General features: G+C 35.3%; 1 protein-coding gene across 1 annotated transcript; it reads right to left on the bottom strand.

Annotated features, from left to right (window-relative positions):
• Positions 1 to 1,493: 1,493 nt before the first annotated feature.
• LOC130237219 (uncharacterized) lies at positions 1,494 to 5,810 on the bottom strand. The gene is made up of 6 exons (XM_056468098.1): positions 5,290 to 5,810; positions 2,790 to 3,089; positions 2,570 to 2,698; positions 2,436 to 2,476; positions 1,946 to 2,068; positions 1,494 to 1,813 (listed from the first exon to the last, which is right to left on the bottom strand). The coding sequence occupies exons 1-6, from the start codon at positions 5,627 to 5,629 to the stop codon at positions 1,667 to 1,669; spliced, it is 1,080 nt and encodes a 359-aa protein (XP_056324073.1). The 5' UTR covers positions 5,630 to 5,810; the 3' UTR covers positions 1,494 to 1,666.
• Between the last annotated feature and the right edge of the window lie 9,852 nt (positions 5,811 to 15,662).

Below are 15,662 nucleotides of genomic sequence, written 5' to 3'. Positions count from 1 at the left end.
AGACCTCCTGTAATTTTTTTTTATTAATGTTTTAATTCAAAGTGCAGAGAAGAAATAACATATTTGTAAACATTTTAAAATGTAATCAAATGTATTTAAAATATATACAAATATGTAAACAAGTTTTAATAACTAATTTCTCATAAGAATTTAATCTTAATTATTATTAATAAAAATATTTTGCTAGTTATTTTGCAAAATACTAGTTTTCAGCTAAAAGTGCAATGTAAAGGCTCAGCTTAATTAGGCTAACTAGGGTTAGTTATGGTAGTTCAAATCATGGCAAATTATTGGCCACACAGGTTTATTCTGTAGCCAATCTAGAAATTTCTTAAGGGGACTAAACTGCTTTTCCTCCACAAAAAAAAAAAAAAGAAAAATAATTCATTTAAAAAAAAAAAAGAAGGAAATACTGTGAAAAAGTCAAATTGCATATGCTCAATGTCCAAATGAAACCGTACTTATTTGAATATACGTGTAGATTCATTGAATAAAAGTGTAATAAGAATATAATAAATATATAATAAAGTATAACAATTTCACAGGCTAATAATTTAGCTTTCAACTGTACAATAGCAGTTGCATTGGCTAAACATATCATTATAAATAAAACCTATATTAAAATATAATATATATAATATAACATCTAATGATGATATTTATTGTCTAATTATAAGAATTGTTCAGACAAAAATAGACCAACTCTGAACTGAAAGGATTTTTATGACTTTTGCATGAATCATAACTTTCTTATCTTCTAAAGTTACACAAAAATAAATCACTGATAATGGAATTGGTCAAAATAGTGCTAAACATGGAACATTTACATTTTGGAATATGTTTCTCATGATTAAAGTTCACACAAATTACATTTCTGTCATTATTCTCTATTCATTACTACTTCCAGACCTGTTTGACTTTTTCTTCTGTTGAACACAAAAAAAGACATTCTGAAGAATGTTGAAACTTGCTGTAACCACTGACTTCCAGAAGACTTCCTTTTTCCTACTATGGAAGTCAATGGTTACAAGTTTTCACCATTCAGACCCCTCTTCTTTAGTGTTTAACATAAAAAAAGAAACTTATAAAAGTTTGAAGGCACTTGTGTGTGAGTAAACTGAGTATATTATCATTTTGAGGTGACCAATCTTTTTAAGAGAGAAATAGAGAATTACACTTCTTTACATTACAATTCTCTAAGAATTGTATCAGTCCAGTTATTATTGAGCTGTATCAGTGTAAATAAACAAAATGCAGTAACATCAGAAACAGTTTAATGGCAAAAAACTACAAAAAAGTCTTATCACACATAAAAATGCTGGGTTCAACACAATTCCTTCATGTTGTCTGTCCCAATACAAATCGATGAAGTTAACTTAATTTAAGTTGTTAACTTAAGTTGTCCTGCAAAAAACTCAAGAATTGTGTTGATTCAGCTCATTTTAAATGAGAAGTTTTAGCAAGCAGCAAAAATCTTTTTTTTTCAGTGTAATGATTTTAATTTGTATGATTGGGAATGGTATTTAAAAATGACAATTGACTCACATTTGGCTTCCAATTTACCATGACCTTTTATGTGAAGCTGCTTTGACACATTGTACATTGTGAAAACGCTATACAAGTAAAGTTGAATTGAATTGAACATTTTACATATATTTAACTTGATCTATTTATGAACAGGTGGTCTGCCACACTTGGGTTCAGTCACTACAGAATAAATAGTGTTTTCTGATTCAGTGGGCAGTGCTGGTGTCTGGTGTTCACCTATTGTACTGTAGGTGGTGCAGGGGGAATTTTCCATTGTCGTCTTTGCCTGTATGTGAGGAAATACAGATGAAGTAAAAATGTATCAAATGGAGTATATAGGAACACAATGTATAACTGCTCTTTTGATGCTTATTTCCAGGCTTCTGTCATGAAGTAAATGATTTCATCTCTTTCTCACCTCATGTGTTGTGATTGTCTGACTGGTGTTGTGAGTTTGCTTGTGCTCTCCTGTAAGCCCATACACAGTCTGAGGATTCTCCGATTTCTCCAACATCTGAGGTCTTTTTACTTTATTCTTTGGCTGCAAAACAATTCAAATAGTCATATTAATTTTACTTTACATGCTTAATCGCATTTATACTACAAGTGTAATAGTATGTGGACATTGAAGAGATCTGAAGTTTATATTCCTCCAGTATTAACTGACATTCTGACAAAGGATTTTTTTAATGTGTGGTTGTGTTGAACGTTGAGTCATTTATGGACAATTCTAATGTTGGGTTAATTTTTACATTCAATTTAAATAAAAATTTTAACCCAATTGCTGGGTTTGTCCATATTCAACCCAGCAATGGGTTAGTATTATAACCCAGCATTTTAAAAAGTGTTCATGCTTCGATTTAAGACCATTAATCTATGATGTTGAACAAAAATGATTTAAAGCTTACCTTAACCTGTGCATAGACAGTGTGATCGATCACTTGGACTTCTAAGATATTTAGAAAAGAATAATTTCGAAAACAATAATTTTGAAGAATTGTTTATATTTACTGAACATATATCCTTTTCATTTCATGCATACCTTTTGTACGCCTCTGGTAAGAGCAGAATGTTACAGAAACTGCTACAGAAACCAACACTGCAACACCAGCAGCAATGACCAAGAGCCAATGGAGAGGAAAAGAACTGTGTTGGTCTTTTTCAGGAGGTTCTGTTGAAGTGAAATGTGACATTAGCAGTCATCAGAGCACTCAATTAAAGATACTTCTTAGTATTTTGAGTATAAGCGACTAAATATTTACGTAAAGGTGATGTACTGTTGGAGTTGTTGCTTTCTTGATGAGATGTGCAAAGCTGGTTCAGTTCGATTGTGGCGTTCATCAAGCTCACTGGGTTACTGTAACTACAAACAACCACATTCTCTATGCAATACAGGGTTAATGTCTGGATTTCATATGATGTCATTTCCTCCTGACTGCAGTTGTCGCTGTAATATCGTTTGTTGAGTTGAAGGGTATGAGCACTACATGAGACGTCAACAATACAGGAGTTAACACTGATCATAGTGAAGTTCCTGTTCAGAACAGGAGAATCCACTGCATCTGGAATAAATCAAATGTTTCTGCATAAGGATGCATATTTACAGTGACAGGCCTTACAAAGGGTTTACAAAGAGAAAATTGGTATTACCTATATTGCAAGTTAAAACTTCAGGTTCAAACAAGGATTAATTGAATGTTCAAAAGCACATGCTCTGTTCTTTCAACTACGTGCATGCATTCATATGATTGATTTGAAATGGGATTTGGCTTGATACGTGATACTTTAGTTTAGGGCTGCACAATACATTTCAAAATTAAAGTTATCACAATTATAGTATATGCCATATACATATCACAGATGTGTGTTAAATTATATTGATTTTATGCATTGGTTGTTTATCTAATTGGGTGGCATGGTGGCTCAGTGGTTAGCACTGTCGCCTCACAGCAAGAAGATCGCAGGTTTGAGTCCCAGCTGGGCCAGTTGCCATTTCTGTGTGAAGTTTGCATGTTCACCTCATGTTGGCATGGGTTTCCTCCGGGTGCTCCAGTTTCCCCCACAGTCCAAAGACATGCTGTATAAGTGAATTGGATAAACTAAATTGGCCGTAGTGTATGAATGTGTGTGTTAATGTGAGCATGGATGGGTGTTTCCCAGTACTGGGTTGTGGCATCTGCTCAAAATGCGTAAAATCTATGCTGGAATGTTTAGCAGTTCATTTCGCTGTGGCGACCTCTGATAAATCAGAGACTAAGTCGAAGGAAAATGATTGAATGAATGAATGAATTTTTATCTAAATTTAACCAATCATATGGGACTGGCCCAAAGGTGAAGCTGAAAATAAACACCAATGGCAGAAGTCGAGATAAGAGAGGAAATTGACAACATCCAAGTCAGAATATCTGCTGAGGTTTTCACAAATTCATAGTGTTTTAAAGACTCAGGCCCTGTTTGCAATAATACGTTTTAGTTTTAAAATGTTTAAGTTTTGCTACAGTTACATCTTCAGTCCACACTACCCTGGAGTTTTCAAGCTAGACCATTTTTGAAATCGTTGAAGAGGCCGTTTTCATTTTAAAATGCTGCTTCTTCGAGTTAGTGTGGATGAGGGAAAACTGAGACATTTGAAAACAGCGTTTTCCTTAATATCAAGTAGCCTACAGAAAGTTCAGTTTTGCATCCTTGTAAGTTTAGACTTTGCAAGTTTGATATGGAAAACAAACACCTGAGGACACGTCGGGTAAAAACAGTGTACTTCATAATGTCATTCGCATCATAATGGCTACGTTGTTTCACTTTCTTAACACTAAAATGAAAACATGATATAAGGAACTGCCTATTTTCATTTTGATATTAGCAACTTAACAGACAGTAGAAATATTCAGGCATCGTGTATCTCCATATTTATATGACCGTCATCTTCACTATGCATATTTATAACAAAACGGAGCCGATAACATTACTGCCTCCTTTCATTTTCAGTAAAAATACGAAATATGCCCTCTCTTTTGCTGGATATCAGTTTTAATAATCAATAATGGCCATTATAAAAGTATAACGTACAATATGTTTATACATTATAGACCATAAAGGCAAGCAATCAGTCAAATGTGCAGAATCAGTGTACGTGGTTACATTATTTAACACATTAACTTATCGTTGCGCTCAGCCAAAACATGCCTGAGAACAAATAATTGATTCAAAAGACCAATATCCGGGAATATGTTGTTAGATATAGACAACAAGATGAATTAAATATCAAGTTTAACAAATATAGTAAGATTAGATCCAGCAGTAGATCCCTGATGAACCGTCCAACATGCACACCTCTCACTCGGGCAGCTGTGCTCAAAGCAACCGCTGACTGCCTGGAGCTCAGACGTGCGCATGTGCTGCAGCACATGCCAGAGTGTGTGTGTGGTAAGGTGATGCTTGTTTTCAGTGGTGTAGTGCAGACGGAGGTCTGTTCAGAAACGCTGGGTGAAACGTCAGTGTGGAAATGGGTCGTTTTCATTCTAAAACGCCATTTTAAAACTAAAACGTAGTAGTGTAAATAGGGCCTAAATGTTTACACCTTGACAGTTTTTTGTCTGAATTAGGATTAATTAGATCTGAAAACCTTTTTCAAGGGAAATATTATATCTTTAGCAACATTATTGCAGGAATCAACAACCTCGCATATCTCACATTTTTCCAGTATGGTGCAGCCCTACTTTGGTTTGATTTTTAACATGGTCTAAAACTGCAACTCAAACTCACCAATAACAGATACATTGTATTTCACAAGATCCTCATTTTGAGTTCCAAATATCTTTGCTGTGTAGAGTCCACTGTCTGTCCTCTGCATGTTCTTCAGTGTCAGAGAGAATGTTGACTGGTTGAAAATCACACTGTGCTTGTTAAAGATGGTGTCCTTGGTTTTTCTTGTGTATATTACAATATTTTCTGACTTATCATTGATCCAGATCAGTGTATTAAAGTGTGGTACTTCATCAGTCTGTATGTCTAGCTGAACAGAACCTCCTGTCTGCACATAGACGATATTTAAAGCTTTGCATATGGATACTGCAGAAACAGAGAGAAAATGGATCACATACATTTTTTTTGGTTGCAAAAATTAGATGCTGTATACTGTACGCATTTTTGTGGCTGGTCACTGATCAGTAATTTCTGTATGAGAACAGTATTGGACAATACCAATTCAGATCATCCATCCTGAGGTCAAATTGAAGCTTTCATTTGATCATTTCGCTTTGATTATAGAGATGATCCAATCAGATTTTTTTTGCAACAAGAGATACTTTTATTTAACAAGGATGCATTAAAATGATCAGAAGCAACAAGACAGATTACAATTATACAGTATACCCTATAATCATAGATTGTATACAATATCTCATCACAGAAACATCCCTATTGGAGATCTTTGTAATTGGTCTGATGGTATGTGTGTAACGATTAAAATTCATGTTTTCTATTTTAAGAATAACTTATTCAGTTCAATTCTAATTTGATCAAATATAGGCACAAGTGACTACTTTCATGTTACATTGTTCTACTTCAATTCAGATGGCATTTTTATGAGTCACGAAGCCTTTAATTCTGAGTTCACAATGGCTTATTTTTTTAAGCTGTCAGATCACAGTTGTTTTCGCACTGTGTGACTTTCAGGGTTAGCGTTCAGTTGCTGCTGTGGTCACATTGTGCAATGAATCATTGATAGGAAGTTACACACTGCATGACTACACTAGAAACAGTCATCAGTAACCATGTCTGACTCTCAAATGCATATGAGAAGTGATAAGGACATAATTCAAGATCACTGGTTAGAATTGAGATGAGAGTTGGAGGTCAATAAATAGCTTTGCAGATGTGCTGCTTCTGTAGCAAAAGTTTCCAGTTTCTGTTTAAGTTTATTGTGAAACTTGTATCTCTATTTTAAGTCCAGATAATTAGCATGCAGACGATTTCACAGGCATTTGCAACACATCTGCAATTCTTTACATGTCTTTAATAGTTCAAACTAGATGTCTGTGAGACCTGGCCAGATTTCTTGTGGTGGGGCAATACATTTCTGAATTAAATGTAGTAGCAGTCGGTAACTGGTGCAATTTGAATGGGAGCAGGCGGTCTTATAATATAGCACTCCTGAGTCCCAACGCTATTTCAGAACAGCATATCTGTGATTTCCTCATTTTTATTGAGCACCGGTACAGCCAGTGCTCACAACTGTTATACACTCTCAGAAATAAAGGTACGCGAGCTGTCACTGGTCTGGTACCTTTTCTATAGGTACAAATTTGTACCTACAGAGTCCATATTAATACCTTAAGGGTACAAATTAGTACCTAAAAAGTACAAAAGTGTTCCTCTTAAATTCTTTAGGTACTAGTATATACTTTTGAGGTACCAATATGAACCCTTCAAGTACAAACGTGTACCTTTTGAAAAGGTACCACCCCACTGACAGCTCATGTACCTTTTATTTCTGAGAGTGCACATGCTGAATGCATGACCAGTGCTTTCTGGACGTGCTTCTTTTCACAAGTGTGCCTGCATCAACTGCATTGCAGTCCTCAGAGCGGAGCGGGCTTTACCAACATGGAGCACAGTGAAGATGTGCTGTCCTTCAGCTTGCATTAAAAAAACAGCCAGTTTACTGTTAGTAAACCCACATCAGGCAAGTCTGATGTATAGGAGTCTTTTTCATGTGTCATAGACGCAAATGGAAAAAATTACTTTTTGCGCGATGTAATAATACCTCAAAGTTTTACCCTTTAGCAGTCACAGTTTAAGGCGGCACTCCTGTCTCATTACAAAGCGGCAAACAAAACTGACATTTAGCCTACAATGCTTGCACAACATACAGTTTTATCTGTTATCTCTCTCCTTTGGTAGTACCCAATTTAAACCTGAGATTTCGAATACCAGATCTAAACTTATCGGGAACGGTCAGGTCGTGTAGAAAACAGGGCAGGTTGGGCAGCGGGTGGACAAAGTCTGAATATACGGCGGGAATGGTTGGTTGTGGAATAAAACCTTGCAGGAGCGAGACTAAAAATGAGTCCCGCACAGATCTCTAGTTCAAACTGTGTGTCGGTCACTCTCATGAATGGGCACAAATTTTTGTCATATTTCAGATGTCATAAAACCTGTCAGCGATTGAATTAGCTACAGTAATTTCAAAGGCTCAAATATGTAATATAAATATATAAACATATGTGACCCTATCTATTTCTGAGAAAGAGGTATATATTCATAAAAAAATGTTTATTGCAGAAAATTATGGCCTAAATATCAGGGCTATGATATAAAGTGATATATTTACATTTCTAACATGATACTGAAATGAATAATTTCATCAACATTAGCGCAAAAAAATGTCTGCTGATATTTGATGTTACAAATAAAGCTGCTGTACATGCCAATAGTTTATTAATTCAATTTTTACCAATAACTCATAACATTTAAAAAACTAACATTAATCTCACAACACAGTGGAAATGCTCCCAAACACTAGGTGGCAGTTGATCCACAAACAGGCTATTGTGTGCACATCACAGCAAGAACTCATTCATTTGATGGATGTTGCAGATGGCTATGCACAGAGGTGAAAACCGCATTTTGGTAGCAATGTATCTCGAGGTAATTACTGTTTCAGTCTGTAACTTGCCATTCAACCAGAAGTAGTAATCAGTGTTTCACTGCCACCTAGTGATTAGGAGCATTCTTTTGTATTGAGTTAAAGGTGCAGTCGTAGAAAAACTGCCAAAATGCTAACCGGTTAGCATATGATCTCTGAAACACAGTCCCTTCCCTGCCGTCCAAAGCCACACCTCCTGAAACACGAACGCGCACTGTAAAGATGACAGCAGACAACCCACTAGTTCATCTCATTCGCCAGCTAGAAATGTAGTTAGTGGTTGGCCTGCGGCGTGCAGGAATAACACTTACTACTAAGCCATACTTAAGCATAGTTCTCACTACAGGATTTTAAGCCTGATTTGAGCCCGATTTGGAAGTTAACGAGCTCACCGACAGAGCGGGCTTTGATCGGGAAGAAATCTGCTGGTGCTCGGCAATCTTTATGTGTGAACTACCGAACAACGTGTCAAAGAGGCTCGCTGAAGCGTCGCTGACACCTCGCAGACAGAAATCCAATATCTAGCATGCTGAATATTCCAGAGCAGTCGGCCGACTCGACCCCACGTGCGGTCAGATGTAGTGACAAGCTGCAGCCAATGAGAGAGCATATCAGCTTGAGCTGAATGGGCATGTGCTCAGGAGATCAACAGAAGCGTCTGTGATTGGCCAGAATGGGCATCGATGCACTCGCTTCATTCTGCGTTAAAATGGACACGAGAGTAGGCTATATTAACAGGGGAACTAGAATTCTGTAACTATTAGAATTACCATACTGCTCATTCTGACCGTTCTCATATAAGACGTCATATTGTCACGTCATATTTACATTCAAAGCTTCTATTGAAATTTAAAATTAAGCTCTGAATGTCTGTCTTCATATTTGATGACACTATTACCCTGAAAAATAGTATCTTTTTTTGGTAATACAACCTATAAATGTGTAGTTAAGATACTAGAACATGCAAAGCTCTGGGCCTCGCTTTCATTTTCACTTTCAAACAGGAGTTATTTCCCTGCACAGAATATGCTGTTTTGACTGATATATCTGAAGTAAATTTATGTATTTGCTATCAGAGAGTTATGTTTATGTTAGCAGGAAGTTGCTAGGCAAAAAAATCCATGCATATTTAAAGTCACAGCGAAAAGTAGCAGACATGCATGCAGTCATTTCGACTAATATGGTAATTAAAGGTAGAAATGCTCAGTTCTTTACTGTTTTGTAATTTAAAAAATAACAATGTTAGAAAAAATACACAGATATTCAGGAAACGTCAGGGTGTTATAGATATGTTTTTTATTGCAAAGAGTTATTAAATTACAAAAATTAAAAACTGTGTATCAATCCACTTGAACCTTGCAGATGAGCGATTGATGCATCAGCTGATTGACAATGTTTTTAAATGCTTTCTACAGTACTGTACATGATTCAATAAAATAATAAAAATGTTAGCTTTTAAAGTGCCTTGTTGAGAGGGGTCTGGATGCAGACTGGGTGCAGTTGCAATCTGAGCTGCGCACACCTAACCCCACCCTTAACCCTACTCCTAACAGTGACGTCACTAGCTACATTGAGTACATTCTGTCTGACATTGCATGTCTAAGATATGCAGTCTCAGCTTGCGTATCCATCTCTGCATCCAGATACTATTGACCTTGTTTAATTAGCTTTTTCTGTTTAGATGATCAGCTGCAGATGTTTTGAGGGTTTGGAGACTCTCTGTGATTGTTTTATTTATTTATTTGCATACTTGTGGCTTCGAGCATTTAATGCCTAAAATGCAATATCAACCTCATAGTACTTTTTTGTTTTTAGAAGAATATTCAGTATTCGCCAAGCATGAAAAGTGACTGAGTTTGGCACTAGACATCCTTAGTGAAAACTAAAATCTAGTGTTAGGAATGTAGATGTCATCCTGTAGTCGTGTCATCAGTACTCCCAGTAAATGGAAAACATTTGCTCATATGTATGATATGTGCATCTAAATGTCCACTCTTGTGTTCTTGACCATTTACTTGATGTATTTCCTGTATTTGGCCCAAGTGTAAAGACTCAGAGTAGGTTGTTGATCTTTTCTGTTTTATATTGACTTACAGTGCTTATCGTTTTAAAGTAAATTTATGTTGCATAGTCACTTTAACAGATGACAGTTTAGCAGTTGCTTTGCTTCATTACATAAGTGATAAAGGCAGATGTACATTACAGTCACAAAGTAGAGCAACAGCTACTTGTCATCACACCTTGACAAAAATAAGGAGCCCTAAGCAAGTCAAATAAACAAGCTGATCTGACTTGACTGCATAGATGCAGACTGAAAAAACAAGCATCTTCGGCAAGACAAGACAGACCAGACACCAGACTTGACACTATAATAAAATCTCCTTCAAAATTGTTCTAAATATAACCATATTCAGTATATATGTTAAAAAGTATTAACAGTTTATAAATCTCATCAAAGTTATGTAAAAATACTAAAGTGTATGTCGTTTGTATGGTTATATCTGAGCTTAAATTCAGTTTGAATATTTAAAAGTGTAATACATCCTTATCTCTAAAAACACCAAGGAGCCATCAAACTGGGGCAACCTTTGTTATGCTACAGCGATCCAATCTGCCTTTGAATGTGGTCTTCAAATAATGTAGTGTCTATAATCTGTAAAGTTTGGTGTCAAATGTCTTGCTCCATCAAAACATCAAGATGTTTTTTTGTTTGTTTGTTTTTTTTCTCAGCCGTTCAATACGCACACACAGACACACATACTGTATATGTCAATATTATTTTTAATAAAATATTAGCATATATTGTTTTATTCCATATACTGTTCCTGTTTTTTATTTGAGCAATATGGATTGGCACAGAAAACCTGATTAGGACATTTAGTTTTAACTAAATGAAACCACATCTCTTTGACCGGGATCACGGAGGTCATAGAAATTCTGGAATATCATGGAATAAAAGTCATGGATTCTTTTATTTTATTTGATTTTTTCGTTCGATAAGAAATATCAGGGCATTTTTGTTTGTTGTTACATTTTAGTTTCCTGTTACCAATATAAATATTTTCTACCTTTTTTCTATTTTTTTCAAATGACATTAGCAATGACATTAGCAGACTGTACTGTTAACTAACGTGTCATGATGATATGAATTTGAGCTTTAGGTCTAAAATGACTACTTCATTGTTGTCTTCATTGCACTTCATTCAGTGTTTAAAAAGTAAATGACAGAAAAGATAAATAATTAAATAAAATGTGGTCATCAAACATATATATGTATGTATGTATGTATATATATATGTATGTATGTATGTGTATATATATATATGTATATGTATGTATGTATGTATGTGTATATATATGTATATATATGTATCTATGTATGTGTATATATGTGTGTATATATATGTATCTATGTATGTGTATATATATGTATATATATTTGTATGTATGTGTATATATATGTATATATATATATATATATATATATATATATATATATATATATATATATTATATATATATATATATATATATATATATGTGTATGTATGTGTGTATATATGTATATATAAATGTATGTATATATATATATATATATATATATATATATATATATATATATATATATATATATATATATATATATATATATATATATATATATATATATATTATTATTATTTTATTTTTATTTTTTTAAATCTGAGGTGAATTATCCATTGATCTCATAGGGGATATAAAAGTAATGCAAAATTATATATAAATTAAAACCATTTAATAGTACGTTTTCATTTTAGCATATTATTTTATTAATATATTAAGCAACACTAGCCTGTTTTTACGTTTATTAAATGTCATGGAGGTTAAGCTTTTGTTCTTTGAAATTCAGAGAATTTGATATCTGACTTAGTGGAAACCCTGACTGAATAATAATAGTAATGATTAAAACAAAAACATAGTTACCTGCTTTAAATTCCCTTTAAATACATTGTTTTGCTATTAAAGTAGCAGCAGCTGTAGTACTGTAATAATTACGTTTATATTTTTTAAATAGTTCTTAAAGAACTAGTGAATTAAAATAAAACTTCCAACCAAGCAAGTAACACAGTCATTTTCTACATTATTCTTTTAAGTCAAAAGTATTTTAATAAAAAATTATTTCAACATTTTTCATTACATTTTATAAGTTTAATAAATGCTCGTTATTACTTCTTGCATCATCAGAAGGGTCATTCATAAGTTTATAGTAGAGAACTGTTCCGTCATCCTGTATTCAAGCTATTTATGTGAAAAGAAAGATTTTCATACCTGTGTTGGAGATCAAAACCGCAATGAAGAACACAAAAGTCATTGCAATAAACTGCTGTCCTGCCTGTGGTTGTCCTGCCAGAGTCAATACTAGAAAACATAAAAATGTTTAGACATATTGGCTATAAACTATAAATATTGCAAATTTGTCTTCCTCGTTGTCTGTTCATTCGAGCACATTTAAAACTTATAAATATACAACGTTGTGTTACCTGAATGACTAACAGTGTCGAGCACAGCTGAAAATAGAGTGGAATCAAGTTGCTTTCTGCACCGCGTTGTCTACCACAGGAAATAGCTCTTAAGTGTGAGTTTTCACAAACTAAATCGAAGGCCATCCTACAGCTCTTGACATTTTATTTAAGCACAGATCTAAACTGAATTATCTTTAATAGTTAAAAGTTCTAAATGGAGTGATAATTGCCAAATGCAATCGCCTATGGAAAAATACCCATGACCTGATTGTACTGGATGTGTCTTTTTGCGTTAAAGGTCCACTATTCATGATATTTATGATCAGTGTACTGGTGTATCTTGTGATCTTAACTGTTGGCATAAGGCCAATTCAGACCACACAGACAAACGGCAACAATCAAGTCTGTCAGAGGTTGTTGGATCAGTGTAAAAGCCCTGTTGCCATCTGTTGCAGTTAGTTGCAGATTTTCACCACATTGAACATGTTTCAAGAGTTCACACTTAGCTGGTGATTGATAATGAAGCGTGTTTGGCATGCTGTCCCAGGAGAGAGCCCTGAGCTTATAAGACCGTCGAGCCCGGGGCTCCCTCCCATTTGCAAGGCGAGAGGGGAGTTTGAGCTCAGGTAGATCTCGAATCTCCCCAGCTGTTGTAGCTAATGAACAGATAAGAATTGCTATGAAAAGATAACTACTTACTAGGAGCATGTCTATGGTGCTGATTTGGATTAGTCAGTTAACTTAAGTTGTATGTTTTTGAATGGTGGGAGGAAACCGGAGAGAACCCACGTGAGCACAGGGAGAACATGCAAACTCCACAGAGAAACGTCGACTGGCTTGGTAGGGACTAGAACCAGTGACATTATTGCTGTGAGGCAACAGAGGCTAACCACTGGGCCACCCATCTAGAAAGGAGGAGAAGTATTTAAAGGAGGAGGGCATTTAAACACAAGCGTCATCAGGAGCAGCAGGTGAGCACTGAAATGCCATTGAAAATACTGTGGTAAAATAAATTTCCATATTTTAAAGACATGATCATTAAAAGTCCCTGTTCATATATTTCATTGGTGTATCCAAATCATAGTCAAGACTAACTGAACATAGAAGTATTAAAAAAATGTTTTATGTTTATTTTTTCCACACAGCACACTTGTAATGAGCTTGTTACGAACCCTTTTGTTTAATCAACACAAAAGAATTAATCCTTAAAGGGAACGCAACATAAAAAGTACACACAAACTAAGTGGTCTAAATTAATAAATTTATTACAACCAAAACAATCAAACAAATCATGTGTCCCAACAAAAAAAATGAATAAAGAATCAAAAACTCATGTTCTTCAACACTAACCAAAGACTAAACAACCCAACAATTAACAAAGCAGATCAAAGTAAGACTTAAGGGAAACAAAACAGTAAATGACGGCTGGCTATGAAGTTTCCTCTCTCTCTCCGCTCAATGTTGGTCCATATTTATAGGCAATTTTCAATTAGCGCAACTCGCCGCAGGTGCGCAAAGGCGGACTCTAGTAAAACAAACAGTGAGTGACGTCATGACACACATGCAAGCACAAACACAGACAGGCAACAGCCGTAACAGAGCTCAAAAGATTGTTATATGTGTAGTTCAAGCTGCTGGAGTGGATTTACAGTAAAATGCAAAACATTTAAAACTGAATCATAGCGCTCAGTGTACAGGGGAATAATATCAAGGGAAGCAAGATGCTAGTGGATGATCCATGGTTGCCTGCAACAGAGAAAAAATGGGGGAAAATAAATATGTAACATTAAAATGGTAAATAGCTTTTATTGTTAAAATGTCTAAAATTCTTATGAGGGGGTATAATGCAGAGTCAGCTGGAGCATAAATTGACAGAATTATTTAAAGGGCACCTAGGTTAGCCCTTTTTTCAGATTTAATATAAGTGTTTTGCGTCTCCAGAATGTTTCTTTAAAGGTTTAGCTCAAAACACCCATCAGATTTTTTATTATACCTTTTATTAAAGTCCTATTTATACATTTTTGCACTGGGTGGCAGTTTTGGTGTACTGCTCCTTTAAGGCTAGTCCTCCCCGCCCACCGTTTCTACATGCCTTTCTGCGTGCCTTAATCTCCTCCCTCGGCTGCGTCAGACAACAGACAGACATAAAGGAAGCTGATCTCCTGTAGTGTTTGTGAGAAATACTACAGTAAGAACTTTACCAATGAGTATTTATTGTGCAGTTGCATCGCAGAGTCACACAAAGTTCACGCGCGCACACGCACACACCGATACACACACAGACAGACAGAGCACCCGTTTAGCTTCGCACTCTGTTTGCATGCATATGTGACAGGATACAGGTTAATATCCACTGCTGTATGAATATCTGTTATGTTAATGTTCAAAATAAACCTGATTTAACGTCCACAAACCAGGACTGAAGCGTCTTCTTTTATAATTGTTCTGACACGCGGCTGTGCTGATCAAGTAAAGCTGAAGTGAATTGCTGTAATTCATTACACACATGCTCTGTTTTAAAACATTTTAAACATGTGAACCTTACTTTTGATCACGTTTGATGATGATTGATGATCCTAGCAAACTGAACAGACCTTTTATTCCCGGCTGCTTTGCGCACGTCTGGTCTTGTTGATATGATTATACACGTGACTACCGGGACATGTTAATACGCGCAGCTGTCAATCAATTCGGTGGGCGGGGGGACCGCACTCCTACGTAAAGTTGCGGTCGATCTGAAAACCGCTCCAATTGGTCCACCGTTTAATTTTGCTAAATTAAAAAAAAAAAGGACTGGGTGTGTTTATATCACCCCAATATGATGGTTTATACACCATACATGCACATATGTCTGTCCAAACAGCTTGAAAAGTAGATTTTTCACCATAGGTGCCCTTTAATGTACAGTACTGGACAACTAAAACTGAATTCATCCACTTGCTAATGCTTAACACAACAGCTGTCATTCTAGATACTGTTCACATATT

This window comes from Danio aesculapii, chromosome 2, assembly GCF_903798145.1.
Source record: "Danio aesculapii chromosome 2, fDanAes4.1, whole genome shotgun sequence".
Classification (NCBI taxonomy): domain Eukaryota; kingdom Metazoa; phylum Chordata; class Actinopteri; order Cypriniformes; family Danionidae; genus Danio; species Danio aesculapii.
The sequence above is the reverse complement of the archived record's forward strand: the minus strand, read 5'-3'. Positions and strand labels throughout refer to the sequence as shown.